Source organism: Zonotrichia albicollis, chromosome 5 (genome assembly GCF_047830755.1).
Source record: "Zonotrichia albicollis isolate bZonAlb1 chromosome 5, bZonAlb1.hap1, whole genome shotgun sequence".
Classification (NCBI taxonomy): Eukaryota; Metazoa; Chordata; class Aves; order Passeriformes; family Passerellidae; genus Zonotrichia; species Zonotrichia albicollis.
In genome coordinates, this window is record NC_133823.1 from 49525807 (window position 1) to 49545631 (window position 19825).

Here is a 19825-nt window from a genome sequence, read left to right on the forward strand (position 1 = left end):
AACTGCTATTTATATACAAGGTCCTCAGACAAAACACTGTAAATGCCACTGTGGCTGTGATTAACTGCTCTTTCAGCAGTGCTTGTAGAACAATTAAAAATAGAACATAGGTTAAAAAAATTATCTAACTAGCAGAAGAACAAAGGTGATTGTCAAGATCCTATTCCTGAAGACAGCTGCAAAGGGAGTTTCCCCAAAGACACAGATACTGAAAGAGGGAATTTTCACAAGACATTTATTTCCTTGGCAGAAATCTTCAGTTCCAACAATTTTACTGCTGGGCTGGTTTGTGATTAACTGCACACAATTCTATCACTAAGATACTCAAAACTGATAAATTAGAAAGCACTGTTGGATGCTAAAATAATTTCTGCCTAGATGTCAAAACAGTTTTAAGCATTTTAGCTGGTGGACTACTGAAATTTAGTAAAAGCAACATCTAACTAAAGGCTTTAGAAATGCACAGGAAGGGGTCAAATATTTATTAGTGATTTTAAAGCACCTCTGACAGGTACAATTAACCAGCAGATATCTTGCCATATTAAGTTAAGCCTGTTGTTAGGAAATATTTTTTTCTGCTTTCCTAGAATCTTACTTATATTGATTTAAAGTACATCAAGTGTCCAATGGGGGAAAAAAGGAAGAAAAGAGATTTAATTTTTTCTGATACTAAGGCATTTTGGCAAGATATACAACACCCAAGAGTTCATTGTATACTGTGCTTGTACAAGACCAATGTAACTGAGATCCAAGACTATTACAGCTAATGAGAGCATTGTTGATGCAAATCAACAATAAAATTACTGAACATAAGCAATTTTAAAACATTCCTGCACTTGGATATTAAAACCAACAAAACTACATAGAGCTTATAATGTCCTTTTAAGTGTCTATCAACAAAAAATGCAGTGAGTAAATTCATAAAAACACTGACCCCAATAACAAGCTACTAATTGAATCCTAAACAGATGCAGCAAGGCCTGGTTTACAGGAAGCATTTGTTTCATGTCATCTGTGAGTCCTTCAAGCCTGTGTTTCCCTCTCCTGGTGGCTGCAGGAACCTTATAGTTAAGCAAAGATACCTCTTCAAGCAAATGGCTGCAGCCAGCACCAAAGAGGAAGCTCAACTTCTGCTAGACCCTGAACAAACAAAACAAACCAAAACAAAGATTTTTCTATTTTTGTTTTGCTTGTACAGAGACTTTGGATCCAATTTAAAGACACAGTAACTGCAAAGACTCTCTGTACCATACTGCTGTACAACACAATAGGTGGTGGCAGGTTTTAAATAATTATGCAGTGAAGCATCTCACAGTTTGCTGTTCTCAGAGTTGGAAACTCTGACTATGAACCAGAATATCCAAATAAGCTAATAACCATGCAAGTGTGATTTACAGAATGAGCAGGTCCAGCTGGGTTGTGTTACTAATGGGCTATCCCCACCTCCAGCAGCTTTGAAGCTCCTTGTGCTCCAAGCCTCATGCAGGTAAGTAGGTGCACCAGAAACATGGATTCTTTGTTTTAAATGCCAATATGAACTTCTCCAGAGGATGTGGTAAAGCATAAGTATCTTACCACTGACACAAAACACTGGATCAAAGGACTGAAACCAGTAAGGACACGGTTTACAATAACCAGAGTTTAAGACTACCGTGTATTTCGTCACTTATTACCTTTGGTTTTTTTTTTTTACAAGCACCAGAAAGAAGAAACTCTGTAAGCTCATACTTACTTTCTACAACAGATTAATTAAATTATAAACATCATGTCTAGTTGGGATTTTAAGTGAAGATTTTAAAATTGAAACAAATGTACCTGTAAAGCTACTCCAGAAGGACAACAGTACAAAAACAATTTTAACCTGGAGGACATGAGAGGGAACAGTCAATTCATATCACATAAAATAACCATAAAAATGTATAACCTCATCCAATGGGCTACTTTTACAAGACAATTTGGACAACGACCTTTTCTATTATCATTTCTTTATGGAAATCACTACTTCCTTCAGAAGGATGACTAAAAAGAAAGAAATTCATTCCTCCTAAAGCTTGTTTAAATGAACTCCAACAGCAAGGATTAGCCTGAGATTGACTCAAATATCCACAGTTGTAGAACTGCATTCAAATGTGAGCTCACTCAGGGCTATTTTCAAGCACAGAAGACATTGATATGCAGTATTTCATAAGACATGAAGAACAACACTGATATTTTACACCACAAACTAGTTTGCCTAATCAGACATATTACTGCCATGGTGCCACAAGTTTGCAGCAAGGCTTCTAAATAGGTACAAACCCCCAGCATAATATTATGAAAATAATGAACCCTTGACAGTAAGATAGGCCAAAGGCAAGGATCTAAAACCCAAATTCTAGATTCTTACTTGCATCTGATCTTGATGTCATGTAGCTCTTCTCAAATCAGCTCCTTTTCAAACCTGTTCTGTATGTCAAGACACAAACCTTATAAAGGTGTTAGTAAGAGTATAATTTCTTCATTCTGGAGAGAGGACTTGAGAACACTGCATATAATGGGAATGGATGCAATGGTACTGCACATGTGAATCACAACCTTTCCTAGATTGGAAATTGTTAATATTTCAAAGAAGGAAAACAAAGGAAAAGAAAAATAAAGCACTGTAACACATCTCACAATCTTGAACAGTGATTGAAAAACTGGAAATACAGAAATCCATCTCAGATTCCAAGACCTCAGTCTCTGGCACTTCAAAATTACTCCAATAAGCCCTGAGGTGCAAATTCTTAGGCTAGAAGAATATTCTGTATCTGTGCCAAGTTCTTACACTCATCTGCAAGCTCTCCTTGGATCTGACTCCATACAGCCATTCCTATTGACCCATTAAGGGAGCTAAAAAAAGAGTTTTTAAATGGGAACACATTTTAAAAGATACTTCCATTTCCTTCCCATCAATACTTTTAAAAATTATTACAGACAAAGTCTGAATCTAGCAGGAGCCTGGAATCTTTTACATCCACTCTACAGTCTAATTAGAATATTGCCTCTACTTTTTTAATTTGAAGATGCTTCTGGCCATCACATTAACCTATCCTATAATAGAATTTGGAAATAAGCAATTTCTCTTTCTCAAGCATCTTATAGCACTGCCCATTCTTTCCATTCTCATGGTCACAAAGATGGTTCAAAGGTCATTTGTCTGATCCCTGGCCTCACTGACTTTTCACCACTGAAACTAACTTTTCTTTATTACAGACTGAAAAGACACACACACACATATAGAAATAAATATATCTACAGTTCTTAAAGAAATGCTGTATGTTATGAATGTCAGCAGTCCTATTCTTGTCAGGATGAGCTACAAAGAATACATTGCTTTTGTGCACCATTCTCTTTTATAGTTTCCTTGAAAAGCTCTCTCAAAACAGTGCAGCCAGACTCTTTACAGAGATGACCTGGTTATGACAGAAGGGCTCCTTCACAACCCCCAAAATCTTACATTTATGCACTGCCTGGAGCTCTCAGTCATTATGTCCAGGGGGTCTGTATAGCATTCTTTCATTTCCAGGTTTTGGTCCTACGCAGAATTTATATGGAGCATATAACATTTCCAGCAAAAGCTTTTGCAGATTTACAGAATCTCTTCCTGCTATACACATCCCAGATATTCTTAAGGCATTCTAAATACAAATCACTTCTCGTACACAATGAAGAGTTGAGGCTGGATTTCACTTGCACAAAGGAAATTCAGAAATTTAGGTCAGTGGGATTGGTCCTGTGCCAACCTAAGTAATCAAACCTGACATCCTTGTATAGTAAACAGAAGAGTTCATCTAGACCCAAGCCAAACAACATCACAGATGATTGATTCAGCTGTGGGCATTACTGTTACTGCAAAATAAAAGATCTACAAAAGCTGAACTTTACAGGAGAAAACACCCTTTCTGCACATTTAAAAATATTTAATGCTATTTATGGTATTTTATTTAGTGTATAAAATCATACAGATTGATCCACTTAACATCCTCTAAAAAACTGCACATAATAACTCTATCAAAGTGCAGCTGCACTTTGTTAATTGTTTATCTCTACAGCCATAAAAAGAGCTCTCAGCTTTGGAGGCGTACCAAAAAGCATTAAAAGTGTCCAAACTTTCTGGACAGAGTGTTTTTGGACTCTCTGTTCAAAAAGCCTCCTCTTCTTCCAGAACTCATGTGACAATCTTTCATGCATTCCAGTCACTTATTTTTAATTAGGAAGACACTATATCAATGAAATACATTTCCAAGACACAACAGAGCTAATTTCGAATTTCTGACATCTCCAACAGATCAAAATCTAACAACCCCAACACTTCAAACTACAATTATCCCATTTCATACTTGAAAAAAATTTGTCTACAGAATTTTATGAAAATTTTCTAAATTTGGCATCATCACAGATTAACAAAGATTGATATAATGACAAAATCATTGTGGGTCAGAGCCATTGCTCCAATGCCACTTCCTCTCCTGAGCAGTCTACCCAGCTGGCAGGGTACAATCAAGTGCAAAGCCTGCACTAGTTATAGTTTAACTGAATGTGGAAAATTAATCCTTTAGTCAGCAAGGACAAGAGAATTGTTGAAGATTCTTCCTACCTATTGTATACCCTGGAATTTTAAACCTCACCTTTTTTGCCTCTTTGGAATGTTGTATTGTTTTTCTTCATTATTTTTCATTCCACTTTGCTGGAGATTAAATTGTTCAGTTAGAGATCACAAGGAATCTATTCCCCAAGACTCCCCATTCATTTGACATTTTGACTGTTCTACAGAACACTGTCATCAACCCTTTCATTCTAATAAAACTTCCCTCTTTTTCTAGACCATTTTGCTGAAATTTGCAACAAAAACCCATCAGACCGTAGGTCACTAGGGTTAAATAGCAAATAGTGATGCAGTTTATCCTCCTAACACAGGAATATTAGGATCACATCAGGTTTACAGTAGCTTTTTATGTAGACTAAAGCCTGACTATCAGGGCAAGTTCATATTTGGTCTTTGCCTCTGAGTTGGTCAAAACCCTAAAATTCCAGCAATAAGCAACGAAGGAAAAGGAAGTCTGACCAATGCTACTAAGGACTGTGGGAGACAGCTTCCTCACAACTTCTGTTTCTCTAAGAAGGACACTTCAAACTCCTGATTCATCTGTCAGGGGTGTTTCTTCCACACACCTTCTCAATTAGCACAGACCAGCAAGCACATTTAGAGCAAAATTCTGCTAAGGCTTCATCTCCTAAGGGCTGTAAAAATTACAGAGCATGAATAACACGTGGCAGGCAAATTACTCAGTATGTTCACTAGAAAGATAGAAATGGTGCGGGCACAGAAACAAGGATTAATTAGAAGCATCTAATTAATACGTTTCCTGCTATCTAAAATGGAAGAGAACGCTCCAGGAAGGGAGTTGTGTAAAATTGCCAAACTAAGAGTTTCAACCAAAAGGACTTGTGTTTGCTAGATTCACAGCAAAGACACTGCTGCAAATCCCTTCTGTTTGTCTTCCTCCCAATAAGCAAAACCTGTCAATCAACTGATTGACACATTCCTTGGAACAACACCTCCAACCCAGAAGAGGAGACTCATCTCTCAGCTCAATTGCCCAGCAGAGAGCTTCCTACTACCCAGTAATTATTAAATACCATGACACTCTTGTAGCCCATTAGAACAGCAATTAGTACATCTTTAGTAATTAACAGATTTGTCACTAAGCCCTCGCCACCTGCCAACCCAATTCTGCTGGGGAGCTAAATCCGCGAGTGCAAGTGCAGCACCGACACCCTTCTCTCCCACTGCCACATCCTTCTGCTCCTGGCAGTCCTCTCATTCCTCTAGGAACCAGTGAAGGAAGCAGAGGAGCCACCAAACACAACTAGGACCATTGAAGGAATGGGGATATCATGCAGCCATGGAGAAACAGCCTGGCAGCACAGGCACAGCAGGCACCATGCCAACATGACAGAAGACAGCTTCCAGATTTAATCACTTTGGGATCATCTGGCAATGTGTACATTTGCAAACATGGTATTCCACCTTATCAGTGTTGTTTCCATCATTGTGAGAAAGCTTATCTGCGCCTCAAAGCAAAAGATGTGAGATTCAACACATCCCTTTGACAATGCTTCATTTGGCCTCTTCAGGCACTTGAGTCAGTGGCATTCTGAACTAAAACCTTCTTCACAACAGCTGTGCCACTTGCCAAGGGACAGAAAGAAGGGCTTTTTCCTTTCTTTTTTTTCTTTTTTGGAGGTGGGGGGGGAAAGAAGACAGGAGACAGATGACTCACTAAGGCTTTGAGTATCGAAGGAAAAAAGAATTTCACTGTGAGTTTTTCCCATAACAGCTTCCCACAAATACAGCAATTTCCTCTATGTGGCTAGAGAATAGTTTGGCTATCCAACTCTGTTCTCCTAGTTTAAACATGAAGAGTACATTTAAAATATTCCTCTTTCCCTTCCAGATTTCCCATGCTCCCCCAGTGCAGTCAAGTATTTATCCAGCATAATCCCAGCAGTCTGCCATGCTTAATTTACTCCTGAGTAAGAATACCACACAAACTTATGGAGGGTGGGAGTGGAATACATTTGTGCCAGACTATGCATCATCTTATTATTTGTTTGGGCTCTCCTAAACCCAGGATGACAACTCTGTTGTATATAACCTCATTTTATTTTTTCAAGGGGGTTTTCTATTTCCAGGTCTTTAGGAGGAAGAAAACTACAAATCCTGTAGCAAGACTTGTGTGCCCCTCCTGCAATGGGTGTTTTTTCTTCTCAGAAAAGCCTTTCTGGTCAGCATTCTGATAAGTATATTCACCTATATTCACCTAGTCCAAGTCTCCGGTTACATACTGAAGGTAAGGATTCTTTCCTAGACACCAAGCAGAGATTGCAGAGGAATAATTGTCCCATGCTCCTGTATGTGGTACACCCACTTGGACGGCAGAAATTGGTTTTCCCCACACAACACATACAAAGCCTGTATAAACAAATCCCACTTTACTCACTTAAAATGCACAGTGCTTTGGAAACATGCCTACCTGGCACCACAGTGGAGTCTGATTAACTGACTGAAAAATTACAGTGGAAAGCTTGAATGTTTAAGCCTGGCTGATTAACGGAAATTAACAGCTGCAGATGCTCAGCAGCTGTTCCAGTCAGGTCACTTTTTCACCCAAACACAGTTCAAAGTACCTTATTTTGATTAGTTAAGCTTACAGATCAATTTTGAATTGGCTAATTATAAGCTTTTCATCTGCCAGCAGGACTTGTAGGCTCATAGTCCAGGCTTTGTGCTAAATTTCTCTTTACATCATTGTCAGGAAAAAAAAATAGGAAAAAAAAAGCTAATCCTTCCAGGAATAGGTACAAATCAGAACAGAAGAAAAGATAAGGAACTCTTACATGAGCTTAGGGGTCTAAGGTGTACAGTTTTATTAGCATAAAGAAATACCAGGAGCTGGCTTCAGCCACATGCTTGGTGAAAACAGTGTGACCACAGGTCTGTGTAAAAGGTTTAGGAGACATTACACTTCATGAAATGCAGAGCCAGTGCTCAGCCATACCACAGCACTCTGAGATAAGAGATGCTCCACTTGAGGAAATAACTGCCCTGCAGTCCTCACGCATTGAACCAAAGTCTTCCCTGAGCTCCAGCTTGGTCTAGGAGAAACAAACAATTATGTGATGTGTCGTAATAGAATTACTCTTAAGCAACATCAAGGTAATGATTTACTCTTTTTAGTTTAGTAGTAGTAGTAGTACTCTTTTTAGTTTTCAGTAGTTTAGTTTAGGGCTGTCACAAGAATAGAGACTAATAATCTAAGCTTCTGCCGCTTGGTGCAGGAACGAGCTCTGAAGGGTAACCATGGTCTGGTTTCAACACCGATCTCAGCACTTGGACACACGCAACTTCTGATCAAGTTAAGGGGAACTGGGTAGAGTTTGAGGTGGAATTTAAACCAAAACTTTTTACTTCATAGTAGAATTTTAACAAGTTTAACAAATACACCGATAGAGAAATTGTCAGTCACCCAAACTGAGGTTTAGAAGTATTTCAAGTCTTGTAGAATCATGTAAGAGCTAATAAAACATGAGATGAAGGACCATTTCGAAGATATTTTGACTTGCAATAAGATTAACATGAAGATATTGAAAGAAACCACCCATAAAAAAAAAAATCTAACTGCTAATTCTATTAATATTTTAAAAAATCTTCATTTGCAAAAACTACTGTTTCCAGAATGATGATTAATGTCTACCACTACAGTAGCTTAAGCTAAAATTAGAACAAGGAAACAAAGCTTCCTACAAAACCACTAGTTTTTTGTCTTACAAAATATGTTTCACCAGACAAGACCCAGGTATTCACGACACTCTACTTCCACTTCTCTTCTTCCTTTTTCATTACTAAGCTGTTATTACATAAAAAATGAAAATTAGTAAAACATGCTTTTACACTTCTTAAAATATATTTCAGGATTTGAGATGTTGCCCTGAAGTGCTGCATTAGTAAAGACAAAGTCATCTCAGTGACTGATTTCAGCAGAGTAAAGCTCTGTCGGAGAGTAGGAAGCTTATTTATCTGGGGAAGAACTGAAGATGGAAGTGGGAACTGACATGTTAACTCAGATTTCCCTTCTCCAAAGGTTCCTGTTTTTCACTTTACATATCTTTAAATAAAAAACTCAATGATAATAAAAGATGAAGCAGTCATTTCATATGAAGAGCATTGAAAAGCTTTGCTTTTTTTGATAATTAATTATTAAGTTGCACAGCACAGGTTCATGGTTCACCTAAATAGGAATACTGCCAGCTAAACTGGACCTGACCTTATTTCCATCTATTACAGCAGAATTACACCAAAAGATGCAGTTAACCTCAACAATGAGAAAGTATATTTACACTGAATAACAATGGAGTTGAGTGTACTGAAGTCCAATCTAAATTAATTTCCTTGTCCCTTAAGAGAGAGAACCCATTCATGCAGCTCTATTTCCACCACCCAGCATGGTTTTGTTTCATTTCCTTGACCATACAAGTACAAAGCTTAGGGGTACTAAATTCTCCTAATTCCTTCTACAATTTGCTCTTCTCTCATTTACTTGGCTACACTTCAAAATGAGAAATCTTTTGCCTTTAGTCATGTCTATTATGCACAAACCACCTTTCATGATGAGTCTTGCAGCACACCTCCCATCCCCTCTCTTTTGTCAACACTTGGACAAAGAAAGATCTCGGAGGCAGCAGCAGCTCCAGACATGCACTCTGGTGCCACTGCCTCCCAGCCCTTTCTTTCCAAGTCCTGCCAGAAGCAAGAATGAGGAATCATTCCAACTCCAAATGCAGGTTGTTTTCCTACAGCAAGTTGGGACTAACCACTTAACTGGAACTTGGTAACCAGGCTTAAGCCAGGTGCTGAAAAATGACAAATCAGTTAAAACAGGAGATTAATCGGAACACAAAACACTAACAGCCACCTCTCAGAACTGCATATTTAAGTAAATCTTTGGTGTACATATTACTGCTTCTCCTCTGCTTCTTTTCAGGCCCTAGCTACAATGATGAGGGATTTTAGTTTCTGGTTTTTTTCAGTTGCATGCTATCCATCCCATTAGAGGAAAGGCTTAAACATACAGTACAGGCACATAAGAGGAAAAAGAATGATAAATGCTTGCTTAAAATACAGGTATTGTCTTCTCCCTAGGTACCTCATTCATGACCTTTGCATATTTGTGCAGTGCTTCTGGCAGCAACAACAGAAATTCTAAAATTTCAGGGATTTTGTACTCCCCAAAAGAGGTTAAATAGTACTCAGCATAGCTACCAGATTTTTTTTAAAATGAAGATTGATACTTCACTCAATTGTTGCTCCCATATGAGCTCCAATAGAAATTCCATTTTCATATTTAGAGGAAAACATCTGGCATGAAAGATTTCCTGTTTGAAGAGTCCTTACAAGAGAGTTCATGATTAAAGGCAGAAATCTGACTTTCTCCTAGCACTCATTTATTTAGCGAAGCTGAAGGGATAACAAAATAAGAGTCTTGGTTAAACAGGCTCAAGAATTTTCCTGTTTGGGGATTGCAATACAGTCCCTGCACTGAAAGAATCAAGAATTTCAAAGAAGAGTTTTACACAAGTCCTTTGCGCATGCACATGTCAAGATATTGTACAAATTAACGAAGTTTAGTTGCAATGTCTACTACATCAAGCAACAGAAGCCCTAATCTGTTTACATGGAGCACTCTAGAGTTTTCATGAAGTGACCTTGAATGTATGTGTAGTTACTAATTTTTCTAAATGCTTAATAAGAAAGTCTCTGTAGGCAACTAAATCCACTTTGAGTAATGAGGAATAATCAGGAATTAACAAAGGCATCCTTAAGTGCTCACACACTACCATATATAGGAGCATCCCCTACATAAATCAGTCAGTCAAAATATAAAGAAAAGAACTCCAAAACTCCTGTATTCCTGCCCTAAGAGGTAAAAGGAAATGGTGAACCAAACCAAATTTTGTGTTTTTCTAAGTTACAGCAGAGTCATAGAGCAAAGTTTAACTAAGAGCAAAGTGTTTACCTTTTAAAAGCATAAGGATATAAAGCCAGTTTGAATTGGGAAGTTCCTTCTTTGGCAAATTAACACTTGAAGAGCAACATTGGAATTAGAGACATATATATTTTCTAGAAGACAGAAGAGATCTAAGGATTCAAATGTACCTACTGTTCCATTAGGATGGAAGTGATTCTGACCATACATGATTAATGATGTACAGGTTGTCAGTTGCTGCTATTACTTTGCATAAAGAAAATAAAAATCCAGAAAGCTTTAACCATAACCAGCTGAACAGTGAGAATTTTCAAACATCAAGAGGATGAAAACAAGTGTTCCCTGGACTACTGGAAGTTTTACCTGTGGTTTTTCTAGAAAGAAAAGATAGTAAGGAAGCAAAAGTGTACTTCCCCTACCTCAGGGCAACTACAGACATGAAAGTTAATCCAGCAACAAAATTCAGCAAGCAGCTATTCCTAAATTTTGCCTAATTTTACACTTATTTATTTCACACCATCTATCTAGCTCAGTTCTTTACAGCTGTTTTAGGAGACAGATCCAGAATGTCCGCTTCTCATGAAATTAAGATTTGTCAGAAGCACTTTAGAAAGAGTCCTAGCTACACATTAGGTGTCCCTGAATTAGCCTGGTTAAACCAGCCCACGACTACAGCAAAAAGCCACAAGAGGAATCCTCCCAATAGGCACTCAAGCTGTTCCCTTCTCTGCTCCTAAAATCCCAGCCTGCAGGAGCTGAAGCCATAAGTATTGCCAAGTATTGCCAAGCGTTGATTTCTGAGTGATTGTAATTCTTTCTCTGCACTGTAAATCACCCTGAAGTATCTTTCTGCCAAAGATATTCAGATATGCATAACTACTGCAACAAAACCACCTTGGAAGAGATAGGAACTCAGTCATTATAGGAAATGAGCTGGCACACAAACAAAATAAATAGATTATTTCAGTTATGCTGGTATGCTGCAAGAGAGGGAGAACAACATTTAGGTTTGTTTCCATAGGAATTCATGTCCCTGCATTCTCCTGTAACTATTGCCTTGCTTAAAATTAATCCCTTATCTTGAGAAAAATTGTTTTCAAATTCCTGCATCTGTGAGATGAAATGTAGACTTTTGGATTCCCTCTCTTTGTAAGGAAAAAATAAGAAATTCAACATAGAAGCATATGGAGAAGAGACAAGATCGAAAAAAAAACTTCAAACAGATCTTGAAGAAATACTATTGCTCTTAAAATGCACAGTGTAGAGAAACTCTGCCATGTGCTCTAGTCTAGTCACCAGAAACAAGCAAACCAGAGATACATACAAAATATGTAATATAAACCATGATAAATAATTCCTAGAGTTAACAACCATACCCAGGGTAGTTATGCTGATCAAAACTTCAGGGCCTTCAATTCTCCCTTCCACATATCACAAAAGGCATAACTCACTTAGTCATTCCAGCATGAAGCAAGCAGTGTTGATAGGAGGAGAGGGGTGTTGATTAACAAGAGTTAGCAATGGTTCATAAATTTTGGAGGAACAGACAGTGACATATGTACATGTGATAAGTGTAAGAAATACAAATTTCCTTTTAGTACTATATTTACAGAAATGAGTCAGCCTCAGATTACCTTTGAGGCTGCCTTAAATCCCCCTGATTTCTACACTCCCAAACTCCCTTCCCAGCACTGCTCCACTACAGTACAGGTTCCAAGGCAATAGTGAAAAAATGTTATGAGGAAATGCCTTCATGGAGTAAGATTACCTTAAAAAAAAGGCCAGAAGAATGCTTAGCTACACAAGAGAGGAATAAACATCAAAGAGGTTCTTTTCTGCCTTCCATAAAAAAAAAAAACAAACCACCCTATTAGAAGACAAAACACATAATGGAAGAATCATTGAATCATTGTATCAACTAATATTTTTAAATCTAAACAAAACCAATTTATCCTGGCTGCTGCCTGGTAGCTGTCAGGAGTCCTCACCATTCCTGACAGAACTATTCATCAAAGCTACTGAGAGTCTGAGCTTCTATGAACATTCCTGCAAGGTCCAGTAGAAGCAGCAAACAAGCCAAGATCCCGATCCTTCAGTAACACAAACTAAAAGTTTACAAATCGCAGAGTTACTTACATCTGCAAGTACTTTTAAGATCAGGGCTTAAGCCAGAAACAATTAATGGACACAATGCTTGCACAATGCTGCACATTCCAAACTTATGAAGCTGTTGAATAGTCTGATAAAAGTAAAATCTACCCATGGTCTAACACCCCATGCCAAACAGGCTGGGAGATGCACCCACACAAAGTCGGAGTTGTCAGGTTAAAACACACACACCTCTCTATTCCTGCAACCTTGTAATGCAGAGCAATAAATGCACCAGCAACCTAAGGGCTGTGGGGCAAAGAGCAACACTGCAACCACCAGCTTTGAGTGTCAGGGGCACTTTTCCTGCAGGTAAAATGACAAATATGTTTGTGCCTTTCGGTCACCCATGCGTGTGTTTTGGCGCTGTAAAGAAGTTAACACTTCTTAAGGCATCTCCATTTCCACTAAGCATCACTACCAGAGTGGCTGCCATGTTTGGTTCTCTGTCAAAGGAGTCTGCTTCACATCCATTTAAGAAATTACACAAAGAGACTTTCCACGGCCTCTATTTTGCATTTTTTGTAGGCAAGCTAAATTTTTTAGCAACATTATTAGATTGGCAAGCTGGCCTTCAAAGTACAAGGGGTTCATCTGTCTGTAGGAGCTTACAGATTCAGTCAGCTGAATCAGACTGGCCTCAAACACAGGAATTCTGGCTCAGACAGCCCTGCCCAGGTTTCTGCAAGAACTTATCTTGGTGTGTTCATTCTTACTGCTTTGATAACTTCAAACCCTTTAACCCTTTCCAGAACTGTCATCTCTGCATCTCCCTCCTTTATCATTTTTTCTAAAAAGCTCTTTATTTTCTGAACCTTTTAGCATGAAGTTGTCATGCTTTGTGGAAAAGTTCATGGAAGCTGAGAGATTTTAAAACAAGAAAATGACAAATAGGAAGCAGTATTTAACCCACCACTAAGCTGACCCAGTACTGACTCCTCAATAATGGAATATTGGCAAGTGGTATCCATTAATCAGCTCTCCTGCAACACCAAGATGGCTATAAAATACTGTAACAGGAAGGGAAAGAAATGTGTTATGCCTAGAAGAAAAATAGCAAGTTAATTCTGCTTTTGTCTAAAGTGTGAAAGAGGCGCATAAAGGAAATAAACAACAGAGGATTCGGCTCTATATTTCCTGTACAAATACAACCAAAAATAAACAGAGGAGGTGTATAATTATTCAGATCTAAATTTAATAATAAACTGTGACATACTAACCCTTAGAGCAGAGAAGAAGTGGACAATTGCTTCTTGTAGTAAGAAACATAGCAGCTTAATACGACTAATTTCCAAGAGGAAACTTCAATGCACAGGCAGACCAAGCACACATCAGCAGGAGACTGTGACATGCACTCAGGAATTACTGCACCTGCAATGATGAATTTAGACACAGCACAAGGCTGGTTCAGTCCCACTACTGACCTGTACTTTGTCAGCATCAGGACCAGAAAATGGTCTTAGCAGACAGGCTTTCCCTGTAGGAGGAGAAACATTTATCCACCATCTCAACTCATTTGGGCTAGCAGATCCAATTTGCACTGGTCACTCGGGGATAAAAGCTGACAAATTAAATAAGCACATGCCAGCTCCTCACTCTCTACTGCTCCCAGCGGCGCAGCACCTACACCTGCAGAGGGACACGAACTTCATACCTAGGCTGAAGTGACAGACACAACCCAAGTAAAGAGGGGGCATGCAAGATTAAAGTAGATAGCAACACTAAAGAAAATGCTGCACAACGCATTCGTACCCTATGTTTCACTGCTAGGTTTCAACGCTAAGAAGTTTTGCCTCATCCTTTAACATATATATATTATCATTGGAAACATGCTAGGAAATGAACCCTGGTGCTCCCAACTCAACACCAAAGCCACAGCTCAACACAAGTGGGCAATACAGCTCTTTCATTCATCCCTTCCCAAAGGAAAGCGACTACACCTTTTTCCTGCGCCCAGAAGAGCCTTTCCTCTCCCCACGGGCGGACTCACACCGACGACTTTCCTCCATCCCACCTCCCACCTGCAGTCAGCAAAGCGGCACCGAACCGAAGGCATCAACCCATGGAGCTGAACACACCTCGTGTCTTCCCGCTGTTCCCCAGAGCCGCGGGAACCTCCCCGGGGAGCCCGGGCGGCGGCTCCGGGGGCCGCCTTTCCCCGCCCGGCTCCGGGGCTCGGCGGGGGCCGGCCCGGCGCTTCCCGAGGCTCCCGTGACTCACCCCAGGAGTTTCCCGGCGCCCTCCAGCAGTGCCGCGGCGGGAAGAGGGCCGGGAGCCGCGGGCACGGGGGAGCCGCGGGCACCGGGGATCCCTCCCGCCCCCGCTCCCGCGGGCACAGGGCGCTCAGCTCCGCGGGCAGCCGCGCCGGCCGCTCATTCCCGCTGCGGGCAGCGCACCCCACGCCCGCCCCTTCCTTCACCTGCCGGGGCCGGCCCGGCCTCCGCTCCCGCCCCGCCGGCACCGCCCGTGGGAGCACCGCCCCTCCCGGGGCTCTGCCGGGCTCTGCCGGGCTCTGCTGAACGCTGCCCGCTGCCGGCGGTCACTGCTCGGGTCTCTGCAGCTGGCACAGCATCACCGAATCCAGACCCTCCAGTCACACCTGTGACCGAACACCACCGTGTCAACCAGACCAGGGCTCTGAGGGCCGCGTAGTCTTCCCCTAAACACCTCCGGGACCGTGACTCCGCCACCTCCAGAAGCTGCAGCCCCACAGGGACGTGAGCTGGGCAGCGGCTTTTATCTGACTGGCAGCGGGTGCCTGCCTGGGAGTCACCAGGGGCAGGGAGAAAGGAGGGCATAGCATAGCTACAAACGGTGACATTCCTTGGCGAGTGTCCTGTGTCCATCAGGAACCCCATACAGGCACTGCCCCGTGTGTCCTGTGTCCATTGGGAAGCCCGTGAAAGCACTGCTCCAGGTGTCCTGTGTCCATGGGGACGCCCATGCAGGCACTGGCTCCCGTTAAATTAACATGTTAAATGTTAATTTAAGATATAGAAGTCTATATTAAATTATAGTATAGTATATCATTCAAAATTTTAAATTTTAATGGGCTTTTGTTTGTTTTTTCATTTGCTGTTTATTACTTCCCAGATGTTTGAGGAGGGGGACGGAGGGAGTTGTAGGTAAAAAAAGAAGGGTTTGGGGGTTGGTTTTTTAAATTTTATGTGGTTTTCAGTAACAAAATTGAAAACCATTTAGTGTCAGACGAAGTTTATGATTAATATTAGAAAAAGGTTCCTCACCCTGCGGGTGGTTGGGCAATGGAACAGGCTCCCCAGGGAAGTGGTCACAGCCCCAAGCCTGACAGAGTTCAGGAAGCATTTGGACAAGGCTCTTGGACCCATGGTGTGATCTGTAGAGATGGTCCTGTGCAGGGCCAGGAGCTGGACTTGATGATTCTTCCAACTCAGCTTATTATGTGATATGAGCAGAGGTGTGAAAAATCAAAATTACATTTAAAAGTATGCAGAAGCAAAATAAGAAAAAAATATGAAAAACCCATTTTAAAAAGTTCAGTAATTTAAAATGTGTTTTTCATCCTGTAAAAATGATTACTATTAAATTTAAATTATTAATATTAAATAATTACTATTCTGAGAAGTACAAAGTGATCAGTTTTAACTCCATCTACTTTTGTAACAAAAATATAAAATAAGGCAGTATTGATCTATGTATCATTCTGAGGCTTGTTTGAGTAAAAAGTAGCAGATTTCTTTAGTGATTACACAGCTTATACTTCAACCTGGTTTTAAAGCTTTTGACCTTTATGGTGGTACCAGAGTAGTTTCTGTGGTCAGAAAATAAAGTGGTGGTGCAATACTTCCTGTCAATGCTATTTATTAGTATTTCTCTTTGTCATTCACAGAACTGTAGTACGAAGCAGCAAAGAGAATCCCTCTTCTGAATACAATAGAGAGGGGTCTTGGTCTGTGAAATGAAATCCCCATGTTCAAAGTACAACAAGGACTGACCAAAACTGGAAATGGGGTTTGGTGATGACCTTTGATTGATTTGTAACATAAACACGGTGCTGTTAACATCTGCTATTGGATGTGAAGGAGCCTCAGTATAAACAGAAAGATCATTTCTGAGTATGAAGAAGGCGTTGCACTGGCAGGGCCTACGGAAAATGAAGTTTCTTAAGCTTTCTCTCAGTGGCAGCCAACAGCAGCCTCAGGTTTCTGTTGCACAGAGACTGAGAGCTGTGCACAGCCGTGGGCAGGCTGGGTAGCACAAGTCCCATAGGAAGACCACAACCAGGAAAGCTGTCTGAATGTAGCTCTTCCACCGATTTTGGTGTGAGTTCTGTGTCAGAACATCCTGACTGCTGGTGGAAACTACAGCATTTATTTTCCTGCCTGACTAAACCCAGAACTTTCAGTCTCCAGAGAAGGCAGATTAACGCATTAAGCTGAAGCAGGTGTGGGGAACCTTCACTTTGCTGGCTGAATTGGCCCTGTGATTTCATTTTACAGGGTACAGCCCGTGATTGAGATGACTGTGTGTGTTATTGCTGGATAGCAGAGCATGCTAACGAGGGGGCTGCCAAAATCGTTGGAAAGGCACACTCGGCCCTCCGCAAGGAAAACATTCCCCACCCACAAACCAAAGCCTAACCCTGATACAAACTGCTACAGGGTAACAGGCCCTTCTCCATCTCTCTTCTGAGCTGAATTTTGCTTCTGAAAAAGCCAAGCTTTCGGTGTGACCTAATCTGCATGCAGGGATCCAGCTGGGAGGACTTGGAGGCTTGCTCCTTCCTCCTGGAAATGCTGCGCCCACTACTTTTTAGGATCACACTTGTGTAACATCAGGAAATCATAGTTATTTTATGAGTTTCCTCTTTCTCAATTGTCTCAAACTAATAAACTCATTACTTGAATATGAAGCTTTTAGCAGTCCACATAATACATACTCTTGAAATTGTGGAATCATAGAATATCCTGAGTTGGAATGGACCCAGACAAGAATGATGGAGTCCACCTCCTGGCTCTGCACAGCAATACCCCCAAAATCACACCATGTGCTTGAAAGCATTGTTTGAGTGCTTCTTGAATTCTGGCAGGTTTGGTGGTCATTGAAGCTGTCCAATTATTTTGAATTACAATAATCTGCTGTTGTGGGGAAACATTCCAACACAATTTTTCAAGTAAATATAACCCATAATGTTCTTATAAAAGAGAATGGTCAGGTTGGCCTGACATGGTCTACTACTGAGGAAAAAATCTGGTTTATCTCATTTATCTCTACATCTTCATAGTCTTTTTTTTCTTCCATTTGCATATGGCAAATCAGATTGAAGGGTCTGTAGTTCTGATATGCTTTCCCCTCCATTCTTCCAGAATACAGAATTTGCATAACCCTCATTATGAAAAATAAACTGTAATTTTTAGCTGAACTAGACTCCAAATCTAACAGACTTATGAAAATACTTATTCGTGAGTTCATTAACGAGCTCACCTAGAATTCTGAGAAAGACACTGTCCCTCAATGCTTTGTGGCTTTGCTTCCTCCTTCCTGGTTCTCTTTTTTTTTTTTTTTTTTTTTTAAACAAGCTTGCAAAGCCTTGGTTTATTTGTTATAATTGCCTTCCCATGTCTAATTTAGCTGACACTTGGCAAGTCTCACTTCCTGGCCTTGAGACACATTTTGCCTGTGGCCATCAGTCTTTTTGTTTCTTGCACAATCTCTGCTTATACCTGATTTCCCCCTTGTGACGGTTCACTACACATTTTGAGCTCCAGCTGCACCAGGAGAGTTTCTTTCCTTGCTTTTTGTTCAGTCATGTGGCACAAGGAGTCATGAGGAGCCCAGTGTAAGCTGTCTGCACCAAATCAGGCACCATCCAAAGTGCAAACTTTGCACAAATTCCTGGGGTGGGAATAAGAACACGGTGCTTGGGGATTTTTGTTTTGGTTATTTGTATTCTGCCAATTACCCTACCAAAAAAGCACAAAAACATGCTCAGTGTCAAGGAATGAAGGTGCTTGTGCCAAATTTCAGATACCTGTGCTATGCTTGAAAAGCATCAGAGAATGACAGAAATACAGAATTACAGATTAAAAGCTGGAGTCCTGACTGTGGGATTCAGGACTGGGTTACCTGCTTAAATATTCAACACACCTAAGCCTTTAAATATGCTCAGGCATTTGTCATTCTGTTGTGTACCCCAGAATTGTGCTCATTTTGGATTTGCTTGCTGCTCTTTCTTTTAGCTGTTCCCCCATGGGAATGCAGACAAGTCTGGCTCCAGAGACACGATCAAGGGGCCCTAATGGGGCCTCTCAGTAACAGAGCACTACACATCAATAATGGCAGCTTCTCCCTTGCTCCAAGAGGTAAAAGGATTCTGATCCTCTCCTCAACAGGCATGCATTAAAATGACAACGTATTTAGGTACAAAGGGTACTTTTCTTTGTTTGTTCACTAGAATTGCCAGAGAAACTTGAAAAACATTTAAATTCCAAAGACAAAGAGATGTGGAAAAGAGCAAATGTTTTCATTAGCAATATGCTGTTGTGTTTATAGGACTTTTACCAAAACTTTGGTCGAAATACAACTTCCTTCTTGGCTTTTTTTGTTGTTGTTTTCTATGCTGACAAATACTGCAATTCATTTGTTACATAACCAATTCCAGAACCCAACTGTATCCCTGTAGAGACAGAACAATCCATTATGGATGGAGGAAGCATGCCAGAAAAAGCAAGGCTTCATGAAGGCATTTTGCCTACTTCTGTCACGCTTTCTGGCTGAAGCTTTAAGGAAATAAACTCACTAATACTTCTCCAACATATTTGGCAGACAGCTTGTACATCCCTCCTTGTCTTCAGTATTGCAGAGCTGCTGATGTGCCGGACAAGGGTAAAGTGATCTGTCTGCGGTCACGGCTGTCCCTGGCATCACAGATTATCCCATTTCTTTTTTGCTGTACTGCATTTGCAAGCAGATTGTGTCACTCCTCTCTGCAGCAAACAACACTCTGTCCTGCCTGCCTCTCAGTGTGCTTGTGTGGAAGCAGCTACAATTTGGGTTTGGCATCTACACGACTGAGATCTGTAATGGGAAACCCAGGGATGCCCGTCTGACTAATGTGTTTTGCAGTTCCA

At 40.6% G+C, this 19825-nt stretch overlaps 1 protein-coding gene across 8 annotated transcripts in view; it reads right to left on the reverse strand.

Moving 5' to 3' along the window:
• Positions 1–15248, reverse strand: part of SH3BP2 (SH3 domain binding protein 2) — a 36781-nt gene extending 21533 nt beyond the window's left edge. Inside the window, exons 1-2 of one of the 8 annotated variants that reach the window (XM_026792633.2) lie at positions 14795–14906; positions 13937–14087 (exon numbers count right to left, since the gene is read on the reverse strand). Coding sequence is in view for 1 of the 8 variants with exons in the window: in XM_074541646.1 (XP_074397747.1) it covers positions 14657–14772 (116 nt within the window). In the remaining 7 variants the exon portion in view is untranslated. The other 7 variants (XM_074541649.1, XM_014266157.2, XM_074541648.1 and 4 more) reach the window with 7 other exon arrangements.
• Between the last annotated feature and the right edge of the window lie 4577 nt (positions 15249–19825).